The sequence below is a fragment of the Hippopotamus amphibius genome, chromosome 3 (assembly GCF_030028045.1).
Source record: "Hippopotamus amphibius kiboko isolate mHipAmp2 chromosome 3, mHipAmp2.hap2, whole genome shotgun sequence".
Classification (NCBI taxonomy): domain Eukaryota; kingdom Metazoa; phylum Chordata; class Mammalia; order Artiodactyla; family Hippopotamidae; genus Hippopotamus; species Hippopotamus amphibius.
The window spans coordinates 124533487-124552766 of NC_080188.1; the positions used below are offsets into that span (position 1 = coordinate 124533487).

Genomic DNA, 19280 nt, shown 5'->3' on the forward strand with positions numbered 1-19280 from the left:
AGCACCTTCCTTTAGTGCTTTTGAACCTCGCTGGGTGAAAAAGTGCATCTTGAGGCTGCTGCAGCCCTGGTGACCACGCTGGGTCTCACTGCAGACACAGCACCAACCTGGTGCAAAATCCTGGGTCCTTGGTGGCTTGGGGAGCTGCTGAACTGAATCTGAGGCATCTGCCTCTGTCTTCTTGTGACGGAGACAGTGACAGTCCAGGCTCTAAGATCTGTTTCCTGCAGCCAAATGCATCCTACAGGGGCAAAGAACTCTTTGGCCGCACATGCTCCAAGGCACCCAGCTCCTGAAGGCTTCCTCGTGAAGTGCAGCACCCCGTCTGGCCTGCCCCATGGCTTCTCACCCAATATTTCCTGGAGCTGTTACTATGGCCTAGGAGGTGCACTGGGGGGTGGCACCTCTGTGCCTCTAAGTGCCCCCCTTCCTGGAGTAGGGACAGTTGTCCAGGTTTTTCTTGGGAGAGATCTTGGGTTTCTTAAGCAGAGCAAATTAATAGGACTCCCTCCTACTCTGACTGCTCCCTGGTGACTTTAAGCCCCGGTGACTCCGTGTGTTGAGGTTCATAGTAATTGACCTTCCCAGTAAAAGCAAATCTTTAGTGTCCCTATAAAAACATTTAGTGCTTAATAGCTTTAAAATAGTGTCAGAAGGAAAGTGAAAGCGAAATTCTCAACTTTGACATACAAGGTCACGTAAGAGCAGCAGAACGCAGACTCAGCCCTGGCTTCGCAACGGCTCCAGTGAGTCCCCTGAAACGTCCCATCACTGACCCTGTGGTGGGAGGGCAGCTCCCATCTGAAGAAGGCCTCAGTCGGGCTGCCAGAGCCTGTCCTGAGAAGGTTTCATGGGAAAGTGTATTTGTTGTTTAAAAGTCCCGTTTCCTGCAGGACCACCAGGTCTTTGGACAGAGTGAGCCTCCTCTCTGCATTCGGGGCCGTGAGGGCCAGGCACCTCCGTGGGGAGGAGTGGTGGGTGTTTTGGGGGTCAAGGGGAGGGAGCTGAGGTGGGGGCTGAGGCGGGGGGACCCTAGACATTGGCCATGAGTGCATCCCACCTCCTCTGCCTCAGCCACTGGGGTTTGGTGCCTTCTCCACCCCCAGGGCATTTGTTTTGCCTTATAAAGTGCGCTTGCATTTCAGTATTCTGAGTCTGAAATCTCCTCTCCCAAGTAGCCCACTGTTTCTGAATGAGAGAAGGTTCAGTGGGGGGCAGGCTCCTTAGCTGGTGTGCAGCTGGAAGGGAACAAGCCAGACTCCTGCCATTCCTGAAAATCAACCAGTTCTGGGAAGAGGTGTGTCAGATTTCACAGGAAGTGTGGGGAGGAGTCATCTAGCCTTGCTGTGTCTGCTCTGTGCCTGCATCCAGCCCCATTTCCTTTCCAAGCAGAGACACAGCAGACGTTTAGCCTTTCTACAGCTGCTGTGGTCAGTGCCCTGGCCGTGGTCTTAGACATCCGGGGACATTTAGGGATAGAGTGAATAGTCCCTACCTGTTCTCCAGATGGAGACCATCTCTGGCCCTGTCCTGGCTGATGGGGCACCTTGGGATGAGAAAGCAGAGGAGCTGGGCAGGAGTCCTGGCCCCGCAGAGCCTCCAGCCCTCTCCCTGTAAATTGCTTTGCTCCTGTTCCAAGGCAGGCCCCTCACTGGCTGCTGGAGATGCGGGGAGGGAGGGACGAGCACACAGGATCCTGCCTGAGGTCTAGTCCTCGCCCCTCTGGCACTGCCAGATGGGATGACACTATCTCTCCTGCTCAAACTGCCATGGCTCAGCTGCCCCTGCCTTGAGTGCTGAGAACTACCCACCTCAACTGTGAGGTCAGTGAAACGACTCTGTATGACACGATAATGGCAGATACATGTCATCATACATGTCCAAATCCGTAGAATGTACAACACCGAGAGTGAACCATAAGGTAAACTATGGAGTTTCCGTGTTCACGATGTGTCTGTGTAGCTTCATCAGGTGTCACAGAAATGTCCCGTCTTGGCCAGGCATGTTGATAGTGGGGAAGCCTGTGCATGTCGGGTGGCTGACAGGGGACGTACGGGAAATCTCTCTATCTTCTCCCCAGTTTTGCTGTGAATGTGAACAAAAAATAAAGGTGTTTTTTTTTTTTTAATTTTTAAAAAATTTTTATTCCCTGCCTCAGACTATGTGTCTGCTCTCTGCTTCTTCCCCGAGAGCGCTGAGTGTGGTCTCAGAAGGGCCCAGTCCCCACGTGCTCCTGCTTCCTCAGCGACCTCTGCCACCAGGGACCCTCCTGAATGGCCACTCCATCTGGCCACCCTCCATGGTGTCACCACAGCCACTACCACTTGGCTGAGGATTAGGGACATGCTCCTCCTCTGGGCTCTACCTTTGCAAGCCTGCAAACGCTCTCAGGTCCCTTGATCCCCCCAGTACAGTGGAGACCAGGCTGAAACAATTCCCAGGACTCCCCTGGAAAGTCAGGACTATGAGAAGGTTGAAGAACAAGGGGAGTCACTTACAGTGGCTGCTTACCAAAGGGGGCCTTGCTCCGATTCCCAGGCTGAAAGGTCAGCCTCCATTTGGGGGTTCCAGAAAGGTCCATGCCTACCTTGCTTCAAGGCTCCCTTTGGCTCAAAGGCCTCTGCTGCTCTAAGCAGAGTCCAGGCCCAATAACCAGATGACAGATAGAGGAGGAGGCTTTCTTGCTTGTAGTCTCAGGCTCACCTCCCCAGACCTCATGTCCTGTCCAGGATCTACTGTTCCAGCGTCATGGGCAGGGTGTGTCTGGTCTGCGGGACCAGGTCACATCCCCGTTTAGAGTCTCAAGTGTCCATGTATCTGCCCTTCATGGCGATTCTCACAGTTACCATTGAACACTGATCCATGTGGTTATTTTATTAATATCCCACTCCCGGCTACAACTGTGGGTACCCCAAGAGCTGGGACTGTCCAAGCTTGTTATCATCAAACCACAGCATCACTCATGATGCCTGGCTTACTGTAGGCGCTCAATAAATAGTTGTTTATTCGTTAATACATTTATTAACAAACAGATGAAAAACAATTATTCTCTGCGATTGTGAGGAAAATTTTGATATGAAAATTTAAAAAATTGAAGCCATCATTATAAAGGTTACCATCCAGTAGATGTGTGTTGCTATGAAGCTTAAATATCTGCTGGACTGGCTCCAGCACCCTGCCCTCTGGAGTGACTTCCATGAACTGGATTCTGCTAAAATGTGAAAAATCTATATGTATATATAAGTAATAAAAACATACTTTATTTTTTCATAATAAGCTCATAATCTCTGGACAATCCTGGTCTCAGCAAAACTTGTTTTTAGGACTTGAGCGCGTGCATATATCCCAAACTATTCCTGATTTTTAGCTCAAAGAACGTTTAAGAACACTGTGATTGGTGCTGGAGAAACAGCAATCCTGGGGACTGCGTAGTATGCCTCAGGTTGCCCTTTGGACGTCATTCTGTCACTTTTGCGCATGTCCGCTCCTTCTCTGGGAACTGTGGGAGAGCTGGCAGGTCACAGGGAAGTCCTCAACGTTGTCCCTTCTGCCTCGTGGATGCCTGGGTGTTTCCCTCTGTGTGCATCCACCAGAATCACTAGAATGTGCTATTTTTTTTTCATAGAAAGACATTTGATTGTAAATATAGCAGTGTGTACATGTCAATCCCAAACTCCCAATCTATCCCTCCTCGCCAGCCTTCCCCGCTGGTAACCGTAAGTTTGTTCTCTAAGTCTGAGAATAACCAGAATATTCTGAAGGGGGTTGAGACCTGAGACAACAGGGACATGGGAGGAGGAAGGGAACTCTCAGGGCTGCCAGCCGACGGGACGCACCCCGGAGCTATCCGCCAGGGTGAGACCCTGTGCTCCCTGGGGTCAGAGGACAGGCACTCAGGGGAGCCACTTGCCGGGGGACAGCAATGCTGAGGGCACCTGGAGATCTCGTCTGTTGCAGGGAAAGGACCATTGTCCTCACGGCCAGGGCACCTGGAGAGCCGCCAAGGTCATCACTGGACACTCCTATCAGTCTCCCCGCAGGTTTGGGTGGAAGGCCCCCAGCCCCAGTCTATTTCAATAGCCACCCTGGGGCCTGAAATTTGCCACATTGAATTCTGTTTTCAGCATTTCGTCCCATCTGAGGTGCTGTCCCAAACAACATTTGCATTCAGTCTCTTTTAAAGCCATTGGCATTTTTGTAGAAAGTAGTCCTACCATGGCTTTCAGCTCTCTGGGAGGGCATGGACGAAATGGAGCTTGGGATGGGTAAGTTGTGGTGTGAGTGTGTGTGTGTGAGAGGCTTGTGCAGGTGGGATCCAGGGTTGTTGGGTGGTATTGGGAGTGGCTGCGGTGGCTAGGTTCTTTGAAATAAGTGGCCAGGGTGGGAATGGGGGAGGCAGTAGGAGGTCAGGAGAGGGATGCTGAAGTGGGAGGTGGGGGAGGTCAAGAGGGTCAGCTTCCCTGGGAGATTTGGGAAGGCATGGGAGGCAGAGGGCTCTGTGCCCGCCCTCAGGAAAGATGTTGGCACCATCAGACTTCTCTCTCCACACCATTCCTCTTGCCTTTGCTCTCTGGGAGACTCTAGCCAGCATCTTTCCTTGAGATTTTCCAGAAAAGAATCATGCTCAGTTCCTATGCACATTTTCTTGCTGCTTGAAAAACAAAAGGCATAGAGGTTAGCGTTTGCCAAGAACTCCCCAGGTTCTGTCAGCTTTCTAAGCAAGAAACCACACCCCGGGGCAGTAGGCTGGCAGCATGTCTGAAAGAGGTGGCTGCTCTTACCTATCTTCCACTCTAATCAAGAGATGTTTTTCAAATGCACACACTGAATGTAGGAAATGGTTTTTCCTTGGAAAACTTAAGGACTTAAGAATCAGCATAACAGGGGCTAGAAAGGATCTCTCATTGGTGAACTGAGTGCCATTCATGAGATGTGAACTGGCTAAAATATGTTAGAGCCCCTCCCCACCCTGGCAGGCGCAGAGCCTGAGGGAGAAGCCTGGAGCCGTTTCTCCAGGGCTGGCACCTGGAGCTTGATCCCCAGTGTGCCTGTGCCCGGCTCTGGATGGGGTTTCGGGTTGCCGATGCTGTCTGGGCACCAGAATCCTGCCTTGAGTGAGCGTTTCACGTTCCTCTCCCTGATCATACTGTTATGGCTACTCTTCTGAATTGTGCCTTTTAATGTCCTGCTTGTTAAAAATTTTTACACATAAAAAGGCATCCCTTGATGATATTTTTTTTTACTTTGGTAAAATCAGAATCAAACAGCATACCTTCTGCAGCTTGATGATGTTTGCTCACGATTGGGTTCCGTGTTGATGGCTGCAGCCGTTGTTCATTCGTGGTTCATGGTCTTCCCTCTGTAGAAGGCAGCACAGTTCGCTCTCCTGTCTCACATCAGTGACATGGGGTGTGCTCCCAGGGTGTCACTGTTACTGACATAACAGCCAGGAGCGTCCTCACACAAGCCTCCTGGAGCACCTGGAGGCTCTTCCCCTAGCGGAGGCTTTCCACCCTATTTGACCAAGACCCACAGAGAGAAAGACACTTTATAATGCATCAGGATATATATACACTTGAGGTGTATGAGTAAACGTCTTACCAAAACCTTTACCAAAAAACACGATTCACTCTGACAAAGCCTATTCTCTATCGTTCTGTTTCACTGAATGATTTTTAAAATATTGACTATGACCCACTAAATACAAGTTATCACTCACTAAAGGGTCACCAGAGTGCTGCATTGTAGCCCAGAGGTGTAACTGCTCAACATTTAAATATTATTAACATAGTAGCTGTAATATAGGACCTTTTAATTCACATTTGTATAATTACTTATGAGGTGTCCCATTTTGTCGTGTGTTTATTGGACGTTTGTATTCACTCCTCTGTGAAACGCCCGTTAGTATAAGTACCCACTTTTCTGTTGGGTTGTCTCTTCTTTATTGATTTGTATGAGTTCTTTATATATACTGAATACTAATCCTTTGTCAGCTTTTGTGTTAAAAATATCTTCTCCCAAGTATTGCTAGTCTTTTCATTTACTTTATTATTCTTTTTTTTAATTCATTCATTCATTCATTCACTCATTTACTTACTGGCTGTGTTGGGTCTTCATTGCTGTACACAGGCTTTCTCTAGTTTCAGAAAGCAGGGGCTACTCTTCACTGTGGTGTGTGGGCTCCTCATCTTGATGGCTTCTCTTGTTGTGGAGCACGGGCTCTAGGCACACGGGCTTCAGTAGTTGTGGCACATGGGCTCAATAGTTGTGGTTCATGGGCTCTAGGGCACAGACTCAACAGTTGTGGTGCACAGGCTTAGTTGCTATGCGGCATGTGGGATCTTCCTGGAGCAGGGATCGAACCCATGTACCCTGCATTGGCAGGTGGATTCTTAACCACTGCGCCACCTAGGAAGTCCCTACTTTATCATTCTTATTTGATGGAATCAAATTTACCTTCTTGTGCTTTTTTTTCCCTCTATTATTTTCTTCTTATGAACTACAGAAAGGTCATAAAGATGTTCTTCTGTGTTTCCTTCTAAAAATTTTGTACTTTTGCCTGTGATGGTGAATTTTGAGTTGACTTGTCTTGGCTAAGTTATGCTCAGATAGCTGATAAACCGTCATCTCTGAGTGTGTCTGTAAGGTTGAGTCCAGACAAGACTGAGCATTTGAATTAGTAGGCTGAGTAAAGATCTGCTCTCACCAATGTGGGCGGTGTGAAATAAGAAACTGGAATCACTTATGTCAAGGGGTTTTTAAATGGAACCAGGCAGCCATTAAGGAGGTGGACCTTACCCTTACCCTCCCTGGATGGAATCTGAACTTTTGTACTGGGTAAAACCACAAATATTTCAAGGACTCTGCAAAAATACCTGCAACCTATCAGAGCAACAGACTTTTACCTGGCTCTAGTCATAGCCTTAAGCAATCCTGTTCAGCCATAACCAGCTTCTGCATCCTGCTCCCATTAAATTTTTTTGCAATTTGTCTTCTTCTTTGTCTTAAAAAACCCCCCTGACTTTTTTCTCTTTAAAAACCCCCTGACTTTTACTCCCTGATAGGACACTGTTTAGGTCACTACCCAAATGGGTGCCCTGCATTGCCGTTCTTTGATCCCAAATAACTGCTTTCTGCCTGATTGTTGCCTCCTAGGTTTATTTGGGTTGACAATGAGCATCATCCCATCCACAGAAGGTCTGAACAGAACAAAGAAGGTGAAGGAAGGACAATCTCTCTCTCTACTTGAGCTGGGAGGTCCATCTTTTCCTGCTCTCCGACATCAGAGTTCCTGGTTCTCTGACCTTTAGACTCCAGGACTTACATCAGCAACCCACCCTCCACATTCTCAGGCCTTCAGCCAAGAACTGGGACTTTGACCATCGGCTCCCTTGGTTCTCAGGCCTTTGGACTTGAACTGAATTACATCACTAGCTTTCTGTTCTGTGCTTGCAAAGGGAAGACTGTGGAACTTCTCAGCCTCCATAACCACGTGAACCAATTCCTGTAATAAATCTCCTCTTGCATCTATCTATCTACCCATCTGTCCCTGCATCTATCTATCCATCTATATCCTGTTGGTTCTGTTTATCTGGAGAACTGCAACTAATACATTGCCTTTCACGTTTAAGTCTGAAATCCTCCCCAAACTGACTTTTTCTGTACAGAGCAAAGTCTATATGATTATGCAGTTGCTTGAGTACCATTGATTGTTTGAGGGTCAGCAAACTATAGCCCACAGGCCAGATCCAGCCCTTCCCCTGTTTTCATACAGCCCGGCAGCTAAGATTGGTTTTTGCGTTTTTAGATGGTTGAAAAAAAATCAAAAGTTAATATTTCATGACCCATGAAAAGTATATGAAAGTTAATTCTCAGTGTACATAGATAAAGCTATGTTTTTATTTTTTACAAATACAGTTTTATTAGATACACACCGTGTATTACACTATATAGACATGAATTGTCTATGGTGGCTTTCCTGCTACAACAGCAGAGTTGAATAGTTGGGTTGCTTTGTGGCTTGGAAATATTTACTTCCTGGGCCTTCACAAAAACTGCCAACCCTGAATAGTTCATCCTTCCTCACTGATCTGCAGTGTCACCTTTGTTGTAAATTAAGGTTTCATGTATTTGTGGTTCTGTTTTAGAGGTTCTACTCCATCGCATTCGTCAGTTTAACCATCCCTGCACCAAAAATGCACTATCTTGATCACAATAATAATTTATAGTGAATCTTGATATTTGCTAGTGCAAGTCTCCCTGCCTGGTGTTTCTTCTTGGCAATGAAAAAGCAAATCTTGCCTCTTTACCTTTTCTAGGTCCACTTTAGAATCCGATTGCAAATTTTAGGAAGGCCCCTGCTTGAATTTGGTTTGGAATTGCATTGAATCTAGAGTTGAATTTTGGAAAGAAACTGACATATTTATGATATTGAGGTTTCCCATCCATGAATACTGTGTCTCTGTCCAATGACTAGGTTTCCATCAATATCCTTCTATATTTTCTCCATAGAGATCTCATTCATGTATTGCTTGAATATTTGGTAAAAACTCATCTGTAAAACCATCCAGGCATGCCACTTCTTTGTGGGACAAATTTTAACTACTGATTTAATTCCTTTAGTGATAATAGGACTGTTCAGATTTTTTTTTACTTATTCTTGGTTCAATTTTGATAACGTTTTTCTTAGAATATATTAATTCCATCCAAATAGTCCAACTTATTGTCGTGAAGTTATTTATTGATATTTCTTGTTGTTTGATCTCCTTAGCATTTGTCATTATATCCCATTTTGACTTGTGCATTCTCTTTTATATGCTTATTTTGATTCATTTCTTTTGCTTCATAGCTTTTTACTTTCTTCCTATTTTTTTCCTTCTGTCTCTTTCTCCTTTTTTTTTTCAGCCTTTTTGTTTTCAGGTATAATTGACATACAACATTATCTTAGTATCAGGAACACAACATAATGATATAATATTTGCATATATTCCAAAATGATCACCACAGTAAGTCTAGTTAACATCTGTCATCATACATAGTTACAAAAATTTTTTTCTTGTGATGAGCCCTTTTAAGATATATGTCCTAGCTACTTTCAAATATGCAATACAGTATTATTAACTACAGTGACCCTGTTGTACATTACATCCCCGTGACTTATTTATCTTATGACTGGAAGCTTGTACCTTTTGTCCCCGTTCACCCATCTCGCCCACCCCCAGCCCCACCTCTGACAACCACCAATCTGTTCTCTGTATCTACAAGCATGATTTTTTTTAAGATTCCATATATAAGTAAGATCATACAGTATTTGTATTTCTCTGTCTGACTTATTTCACTTAGCATAATGCCCTCAAGGTCTATTCATGTTGTCACAAATGGCAAGATTTCAGTCTTTCTTATGACTGAATAATATTCCGTTCTCTATACATACCACAATTTCCTTATCCATTTACCCACTGATGGGCACCTGGGTTGTTTCCATATCTTGGCTGTTGTAAACGATGCTGTGACAAACATGGGGCTGCACATAGCTTGTCAAGTTATGTTTTCCTTCTCTTTGTATAAATACCATACCCAGAAGGGGATGGCATGATCATATGGTAGTTCTATTTTTAATTTTTTGAGGAAATTTCATGCTGGTTTCCATACTGGCTGCACCAATTTACATTCCCACCCGCAGTGGAGGCGGGTTGTCTTTGCTCCACATCCTCACCAACACTTGTTATTTCCTGTCTTTTTGAAAATAGCCATGAGGTGATATTTCTTTGTAGGTTTGATTTGCATTGCCCTGATGATTATTCATGTTTAGCATCTTTTCACATACCTATTGGCCATCTGTATGATGTCTTTCTACCTTCCAAAATTGTATGATTACCTCATTAATTTGCACCTTTCTCTTTCTTAATGTAAGAATTCATGCTACAAATTTCTTTCTAGGTATCCCTTTAACAGAATGACACAAATACTGATCTCCAGTATTTTCGGTACCATCCAGTTCTAAATATTTTCTAGTTTCCATCATGTTTTCTTCTCTGACTTATAATTTATCTAACAATGTGTTGTAAAATTTCTAAAAGGATAGGGTTTTTCTAGCTATCTCTTGATTGATTTCTAACTTAATTGCATTATGGTTGGAAAAGATGACCTCTGTTACCAGTCCCTTGAAATTTGTTGAGACGTGCCTCAAGGCCAAGGACCTGGTCAGTTTTAATGAGAGTTCCTCTGTGTGTGGTCAGAAAGAATCTGTATTCGACAACTGTACTATGTGTGTTCATTAAATCAGCTTGTTGTTAAGTTTTTCAAATTTTCTGTATCTTTACTGACTTCTGTGTCTCCTTGATTTACCAGTTCCTGACAGAGGTGTATTAGGTCTCCCACTTTCATGGTGAATTTGTCATTTTTCTCCTTGCAAAAGGCCAAAATTTTCACTATTTATTTTAAGACTTTTATTAGGTACAAACAATTTTAGAATTATTATACCTTCCTAGTGAGTTTAAACTTTTTTCAGAAACTTTTTGGAGCATTTTCTAACACCAGTAATTAATTCTCTGATTTTCCAGACACCAACTGGGTTTCAACAATTCAGTTCAATTTTGACACTAACCCCTGGGAGCTGGCACAGATCTCAGAGTTTAAGTGCCCTAAATGTGCCCTCCTTCACCTACAGATCCTTTCACCATTCGCAGGACCCAGGCCACCTGTACTTCTGTCAATGGGTTAAAAGTCAGGATTCCCACAACCTCTCCTAAGGTTCAATAATTTGCTACACAAAACTCAGGAAGGCATTTTAATTATGTTTACTGGTTTATTATAATGGATACAACTCAGGAACAACCAAATGGAAGACATGCATAGGGCAAGGTGTGGGGGCAGAGGGATGCAAGGAGCTTCCACACCCTCATCAGGCACCTACTCTCCCGACACCTCGACATGTTCACCACCCAGGAAGCTCATCAAGTCTCCTTGTTCAAGAGTTTGTATAGAACTTAGCTTTCAGTGCCCCCGCCCCTCACCTCCCCTTCTTAGAGATCAGGAGCCTGAAAGTTCCAACCCGCTAATTCCTTCCTCTTTCTGATGACCAGCCCCATCCTAAGGCTATCTTAGGGTCCCCACACTAAGTCACCTCATTAGGACAAACTCAGGTTGACCAAAAGGTGCTCCTTAGGAATAGCAAAAAAAGATGCCTATCACTCAGGAATTTCCAAGGGTTTTAGGAGCTCTGGCCAAGAACCAAGGACAAAGACCAAATATATTTCTTATTACGATACACTTTTTATCTTCTTTCTGTCTAGTAATCATTTTTGGCTTAAAGCCTGTATTTTCTGATATCAATATAGTTATAACAGCTTTTTGTTAATTAGTATTAACTAATTAATCCATTGTTAGTTAGCACTTGCCTAGCATATCTTTCTTATTTAATTTAAAAAATATTAATTTATTGAAACAATTTCAAGTTTCATTTTCTTTAAATTTTTAAGTTCAAATTTTAGGTATTTTTAAGATGTATACTATGTAAAATGTTTAATATACAAAAAGTACTAGATAGACTAGTACAGTGGCCACCCATATACCCAATGCATAGATTAAAAGCTTATTTTTGTCATATTTGCTTTATCTGCATCTATTTTTAAATTAGTTCATGTGTTTTACATAAATCTCATACCATTATCACACAATAAAATTCATAATTTCTTAATATTCTTAAATAGCCAGTCAATATTCAAATTTCCCGTGATCCCAAATTGCTTTTGTACATGTTTTTCACATTTAGTTGTTTTGTCTCTGACACATCTTTCAGTCTGGGACACTTTATACACACCCTCAATTTTTCTCCTTGACAACACTAACATTTTAAAGACATTAGCTGAGTTGCCGTGTAAAATGTCCATGTTTTTAACTTCAGCCTTTGTGTCCTTATATTTCAATTGTGTCTGCTATAAACAGTATTCCCTGGACTAGTTTTCTAATCCAGTGTAATGTTTGTCTTTTACTTGGCAGGTTTAGTCCATTTTTATTTATGGTCATTACCCATGTATTTGGAATTAGTTCTGTCATCTTATCTGGTTTTTTCTACACATCCAGTTTCTGTATGTAATGTTTATTTTTTAATTGTACTAGGTGTTTTTTCTACCTCATTCCTCTTTTCTCTACATAATTAGTTTGGAGGTTTCTTCTCCACGCATTGCATTACTGTCTGCCGTGTGAGAGAGGGGACTTCAAGCAACCCACCTTTTAAAGTTGCCCCATAGGTCTTAAAGATGGCGGCGAAGTAGAGAGACGTGGAGTGCATCCCTCCCCACAGATGCATTGGGAATGCACGGAAGGACGCAGTAATTCTCACAGAGAACCAGCTGAACACCAGCAGACGGCCTCGGACACCGGATGGGACTGCGGGGAGCCCGACATAGCCGGTAGGGAGGCATCTACGAGGGCTCAAAGAGGGTGAAGTGGCGGAGCTGTGGCAGACGGGAGGGAGTGAGAAACATTCAGAGGGTCCGCCGCGCAGCTCAGCGTTCCCGGACCAAGACATCGATCCGCGGCTGAACGGAGGGTCCAGGAGCGGGAGTGTGGGAGCAGGAGAGCTGGTTCAGTGTGGGAAACATTGTTGCCGGACCGAGAGGACAGGAGGGAGGAGGCCCGCGGAGAGGAGTGCCCGTTCCTGAGAGCTGCCCGGCCATGATGGCGGCTGGAGGCTGCAGGCTCAATGGCGGCTGGGAGGAGCCACGCGCATAGCCTCTCTCTCTCTTTCCGCGCCTCTGCAACAGGCAGTGGAGAGACGCCCTGCGGGCCACCTAAGGCGCTCAGGGATAACAAGTACCCTCAGGCACTCGGGTGGGGCTAGATTAAAACCCCTTGCAACGCCAGCAGCAGGGAGGCTGCCAAGAGAAAAAAAAAAAAAAAGAAAAGAAAAGAAAAGAAAAAAACCCCCAAGAGAGGCCCAACTCTAAGACTTTCTGTTTATGCCTGAGCCACCGGCGCCCTCTGCAACAGGCACCTCCAAGCCTGACTGAGACATCAGTGCGCCACTGCTCACTCCCTCCCAGGAGAAGGAGCCACTGTTGTACCCTCTCCCTCCCCACACACCGACGCTTACAGACGAACAATAAAGGAACCTCTGCTGGTCACAGAATAACGCAAAAAAACCCAAGGACAAGCAACCCCAAAAGTTTGGACAACCATGAGGAAACAAAGAAACACCATGCAGGCAAAGGAGCAAGAAAAAAACCCACAAGACCAAATAAATGAGGAGGAAATAGGAAAAATGCCTGAAAAGGAATTTAGAGTAATGATAGTAAAAATGATACAAAATCTCGATAACAAAATAGAGAAAGTACAAGAAAGAGTTCATAAGAACTCAGAAAAACAAACAGCAATGGATAACAAAATAACTGAAATTAAAAATACTCTAGATGCTATAACCAGCAGAATGACTGAGGCAGAAGAACGAATAAGTGAGTTGGAAGATAGAATGGGAGAAATAACTGCCACAGAGCAGGAAAAAGAAAAAATAATAAAAAGATTAGAAGACAGTTTCAGAGACCTCAGTGATAACATTAAGCGTACCAACATTCGAATTATAGGCATCCCAGAAGAAGAAGAAAACAAGAAAGGGTCTGAGAAAATATTTGAAGAGGTTATAGTGGAAAACTTCCCCAACATGGGAAAGGAAATAATTCACCAAGTCCAAGAAGCACAGAGAGTCCCATACAGAATAAACCCAAGGAGAAATACACCGAGACACATATTAATCAAACTAACGACAACTAAACACAAAGAAAAAATATTAAAAGCAGCAAGAGAAAAGCAACAAACAACATATAAGGGAAAACCCATCAGGATAACAGCTGACCTTTCCACAGAAACTCTGCAGGCCAGAAGGGAATGGCAGGATATCCTGAAAGTCCTGAAAGAGAGAAACCTACAGCCAAGAATACTCTACCCAGCAAGAATCTCATTCAGATTTGAGGGAGAAATCAAAAGCTTTCCAGACAAGCAAAAGTTAAGAGAATTCAGCACCACCAAACCAGCCTTACAACAACTGCTAAAAGAACTTCTCTAAGTAGGAAACACAAGAAAAGGAAAACACCTACAAATACAAACTCAAAACAATTAAGAAAATGGTAATTGGAACACACATGTCAATAAAGTTGCCCCATGTCCCTTGGGTTTGGGGAGCTTGAGAACTGGCATGAGATGTTACATCAATAGAACTGAAACAAAAAGAAAGAAAACTACACTAGGAGAAAACTACTCATAACAACACTGAGGCATGAATGGGCACAAGCTTATTCTGGACCAGATGTGGGCCAGGCAGGAGGGAGCTGGCCAGGAGCCACTTGTCAGTCCTGTCTAGAATTCCGACAGACAGAAGGTCCCCAGACAACCAGGGCTGACGAAGGAAACATTCGCAACCAGATGAAGGAGAAACTTGCCCTGTGGAGGGAAGGACAATATTGGTCCCAGCAGGGTATTTTTGAGGAACCCACAAAAGCCCCCTTCAGGCAAATGGTCACGTTGAGCATCTGCCAAGCCCAGGGAGTAATAGCTGGAGAGCTCAAGGCACCAACCACAAACGGTCGTGTCTTCTCTCCAAACCCCTGCCCCCAGGGCTCAGCAGTACCTACGTCAGGCATGGGACCAGCCACATCCCCACCCCGTAAGGCCTGAGGCAGCCTTGTACCATGTGACCTGGCCCCATTGGGCAGAGCTGATTGGCCTAGTGGAGCCACCTGACCCAGTGGCAGCCAATCAGTCTGCAGGCTGAGCTATGTGTAGTGAGCTGAGCCAATCAGATTCTCTCTCGGGAGCTGGGAGCACCTCGCAGGCCTCAGGGATGAAGATGAGCAGATGTGGGAAGAGAAGCCCCAAGAGTGGGTGTTGGATCAGCAACTTGAGGGGTCGTAACAAGCCCAAGTGGAGAGGACGGGGGTGTGCTGTGGGGCGGCAGCCATAAGGCAGAAGTGAGCTGTGAGGAGCGGGGGAGGTTTAACAAGATTGGCAAGAGCATTTACTGCTTCCTTGTGGCTGAGGTTTGGTTCGGTTTGAACCCCACTGGACGTCTACAGACTCCCGCTGCTGAGTCCTGGGGGCCAGCCTGGGTCTAGTTCCAGGCCAAGGGTCCTGGGTGTCCAGTGGTTCTTGTTCTCACCCATCAGTCAGGTCTGTGTGTCTCCCTTGCTGCCCACTTGTATCCTCACCACTAGAGACACCCATTACTTGAGATAACCGGAGCTGGACTCTGTGTCCTGCTCGGAAAGAACGCAGCCCTCAAAGAGAAAGTGAGAGAAAATCACCAAAGGGCAAGAGCACAACCTGGCATCAGCAGGAACAGAGCCCAGCTGCACCCTCAACAGACTCCACGCCAGGCAGTTCTTGCTGCATTTCCCCCAAGGAAATCCTCGCTCATTGGGTTTTATTTTATTCCATGAAAATAAGCCTTATTACAAAACAGAATGAAATCTGCAAACCAAACCTCAAACCCTCTAGCAAAACAAGACCCCCTTAATGTGTAAAGTCATTGCTGACCAAAGAGTCCCTTCAAGTCATTGCTTTTGTTTTTTGTTTCTTGAGAACATGACTCCAAAGAGGCTCATGGCTGCCAGGCCCAATCCTGCGATGCCAACTGCCATGATGGTATCTCTGACCTGGAAGAGAGAGGAGCGTGGATCAACAAGAACATCCAGCTCAGGGACCCTCACATATCCCTTGGCTTCCTTGACAAACTCAGGAGTCAACAAATACTGGCAGGGAAATGGGGAGAGGAGGGCAGGATGGGGAAGGAAAGGGTGGATGGGGCCAGCTGGCCAACAACATCCACCAGCCTGAAGAGGGAAACTCACTTCACCCTGTGAGTATTTAAAGCTCACAAATCCCCAAAGGGTGGCTGTCAAAAGAACAGGGAGACGAAGCCAGATGGTTGAAATCCTGGCTGGCCAACAGGAAGCTCTTAAAGTAAGCGTGATGTTGAAGAAAAAGGAATCGCTCTTGAATCTGCAATAAACTGTGATCTCCGTCCCAGCAAAGCCTTCACTTGCCCTCATCTTCACTGTGTCCCCAGCACCCAGTCCGGCCAGGTGCAGAGGTGCTCTTTGCATGTTCTTAAATAAATGACTCAACTATGAAGAGTAGCGATGTTATATCTTAAATTATTAAGACACCTGACTTCTACTGCTTGTACTAGGAAAAAAAAAAAAAACCTGTGAAAGTAAGAGTAAGTTTCAGGGTAAAACTTGAACATGTGTCAAGTTTCACTCTTCCCTGAAATCCAACTAAAAGTAAAATAAGGCATTTGTTTTAGGCTTAATTCCACTGGGACCCAGAGAACACTAAATGTGATAAAGGCACAATCCCCCAAATCAGCACAACTGTATTTTTCCCACTAACACTGTCATGAACATGGATCAAGAAATCTCCCCCTAAAACCAAGCCAGGCATTTAAGCAGAATCAAGAACTGAAAAGGAAAAGATTCATCATTTGATGCCAAGAAATCCAATGAAGACACTGTATCAAAAATCTCAATTAAAAAAAGGATGAAGCTGTGACCCTGGGACTCAAAACCCACATCCCTACATGACACCACCAACTTTGCCCTTGGTACCCTGAGCACAGAGCTTGCCTGGGCTGTATATGTTGTGGCTGAAAAATTCCCACATACCCAACATAGAGAACACTTTGGAAAGCTTCAATGGTTAAAAAATACATATTTTGGTACCGCTCAGGCTTATCTGATCCAGAAATGTGTCCAGCATAGCTGTGTGAAATGCCAGGAAATACACCAGTGTAACTATCATCACAAGGAACCCAGACCTGGTGTCCTTGGCAGCAGAACACAAGTCGACAAAAGTTTCAATAAATCAACCGACCTAAGGTCCGAGTGCTGTTCAGGCCTTAGACCTTCCTGATAAATTAAAGGCAATTAGGCCTGGCTTTGTGGCAACCGTGGTTCTGTTGGGTTCTTGCTAGGCAACCTGCATAAAACCACTTGTATCCAGTGTTTTCCTTGCTAAGCTGCGTGTCAGGGCGGGAGGAATGGTTTGCACATAATGGAGTAGGAACAATAAGCCCCCAGTTGTTTGCAGAACCTCACCGTGTGAGAAGAAATGCTGATGGAGCCGGTTTATACAAAAGGTACTTTGTCAAGGAAAACAGCAATAGCCTCATTGTTTGTGCTCATGCTTTCTACAGAATCAAAGTGTGTAACTAAATGCAAGAGGGTGGTGTCTAGGTAGCCCTGAGAGTGCAGATTTTATGGAAAGAATGATCTTCCTGGGAGAGACAGCGCTGCCTTCAGATGCCATTGATGATTTTCTTGTTGCAAGGCTGCTGGGTCCAGCCCTGCCACTGTGCTGAAATTACAGGAGTTCTGCTAGTGAAAATGGGCTACACGGTGTACCTCAGAGGTCTTCAATCAGAATATTATGAAGGAGAAAAACTGTTCCTCATCATTTTTAAAGTGGGCAAACTGTAATCCTATCAGACTGCAGACAATTAGCTGCTTATGCTGCACGGCTACTATGAGTTAAGCCACGAAATTGTTTCTGGAAAAAGGCAATTCTAGTGTGCTTTCTTCACTTTCAGCAATGTTCTAAGTGGATCTAAGAAGAGTAGTGTTATTCAGAAAGTAATTGAATTTATAGACTATGAGAGGTTATAAAATAAGAATGGTTATAAAATATGTGTACAGAAAGTTGGCTTTAATATTTACAGTAATTTTTAAATGATACTCTGCAATTTATCCACGTTTATGTAATATACACAATACTATTGGCCACATCTTCAGTTTCTATGTATCTTAAAATTTTATCTGACAGAGTAGACTTCAGCATAAGTCTAGCTCCTAGTCGCCTTTTTTAAGTACTATTCATTATGAACGCTTATTTACAAAAGCTTACTAAGTATACATTTTTTGAAGCCCGAGTATTTTTAAGTAGGTAGATGGAAAATAGGAGAATCATTTTTAGAATACTATTAGGCGTGGAAAGCACAAATTATATTTTAGTTTCAATCCATTGCTTCCCTTTCTAACTGGAACGTTAGATGAGTCAGATATAGTCCTTTAAAGGAAAATCTAGGCTGTTTCAAAGAGCTGAACACAAATAAACATAATGACCAGTCAGATTCTGTTAACACAAACAAAAATGTCCTCATGAGTGAAATGACAAAGAGAGCTGCAGCTTTGATGGCTCTTACAGAGAAAGCTACTGCTGGATGTTGTCCAGCACCCACTAAACCCACCCTCTCTGGTGAGAAGGGACAAGTGCAGAAGCTACATTTTAACTTGACCACACCGGATATTATGATCATTCCTCACCTCGGCCAGTAGTTCACGAGGGGGCACAGGCTTGCCCTCTGGGGGAAATTTGCCAATATCTACAGACATTTTGGGTCCTACACCTGGGGGTGGGGTTGCTGCTGGGATCAAGCTAGTAGAGGCCACGGATGCTACTAAACATCCTGCAAGGCACAGGGCGCGTCATGACAGTGAAGACTTATCTCCACTGTCAATGGCCCCAAAGGTCGACAGCGCTGAGGCTGAGAAACATCATCTGGGCCAAGAAATGAAAGTGGACATCTTTGGAAAGATGTATAAATGGCACTTCTTTTTGTTCTGTAGTGTGTTCTGGTTTCACGTTCTGCGAGGAAGCCCAGTAGAATTGTTGATGCTGTTTTACCGGTGTTGTGTTGTCATGGTTTTGCCTCTTACAGGTGGCTGGGTAGTACCTCGGGCTAAAGCCTCAGGAAGAGAAGGGGGATGTGTCCAATTTGTATTGTTTCATTTTGCAAGAAGATGTGTGTAGAAAGAGTGAATGATAAAAAAAATATTTCTTGGTGCTTTCACCCTCTCAAGATTTGGAACTGTATTTAAATGCTCTAAATATTATGCGTGTGTACTGACATATGTATTTTACTAAATTATGTAACAATTTTGTGTTGAGATAAAATGTTCCATTTATATTAACTTATGAAACTGTTCTTTAGTCTGCTAATAATCACTAAAGGGTAACTAAAAATGAGATGATTAGGAGATATTTTATAAGTCTACCAAATCTTCCTAAAAGAGCACCCTAAATTTGATATCTTATAGTTCCCAAATGTGTACAGTAATCTCTATTTGCAGTTTCTTGCGTGGTAGGAGGGTGGACATTTACCTGAAGTAGAAGCCAGGTGTAATTAGCACCTCAACTGTTATGCAGGACCACCCATGAGATCAGATTTATTTAGCACATTTCTCTTTTATGCTGATATCATCACTGCTACTTTTTTTTTAAACTTCTAT

General features: G+C 44.3%; 1 protein-coding gene and 1 long non-coding RNA gene across 6 annotated transcripts in view; both read right to left on the reverse strand.

The window, feature by feature from the left end:
* Positions 1–391: 391 nt before the first annotated feature.
* LOC130849311 (uncharacterized) lies at positions 392–13208 on the reverse strand. The gene is made up of 3 exons (XR_009052714.1): positions 5273–13208; positions 2512–4648; positions 392–2085 (listed from the first exon to the last, which is right to left on the reverse strand). It is a non-coding gene; the product is annotated as an uncharacterized LOC130849311 (long non-coding RNA).
* Positions 13209–13835: 627 nt separating this feature from the next.
* LOC130849784 (phospholipase A and acyltransferase 3) overlaps positions 13836–19280 on the reverse strand; it is a 29874-nt gene continuing 24429 nt past the window's right edge. For 4 of the 5 annotated variants that reach the window (XM_057728944.1, XM_057728943.1, XM_057728947.1 and 1 more), the window contains exon 5: positions 13836–15647. In XM_057728944.1, coding sequence (XP_057584927.1) covers positions 15546–15647 — 102 coding nt within the window. In that variant the 3' untranslated portion in view covers positions 13836–15545. The remainder of the gene's footprint in view (positions 15648–19280) is intronic. The other variant, XM_057728942.1, reaches the window with a different exon arrangement.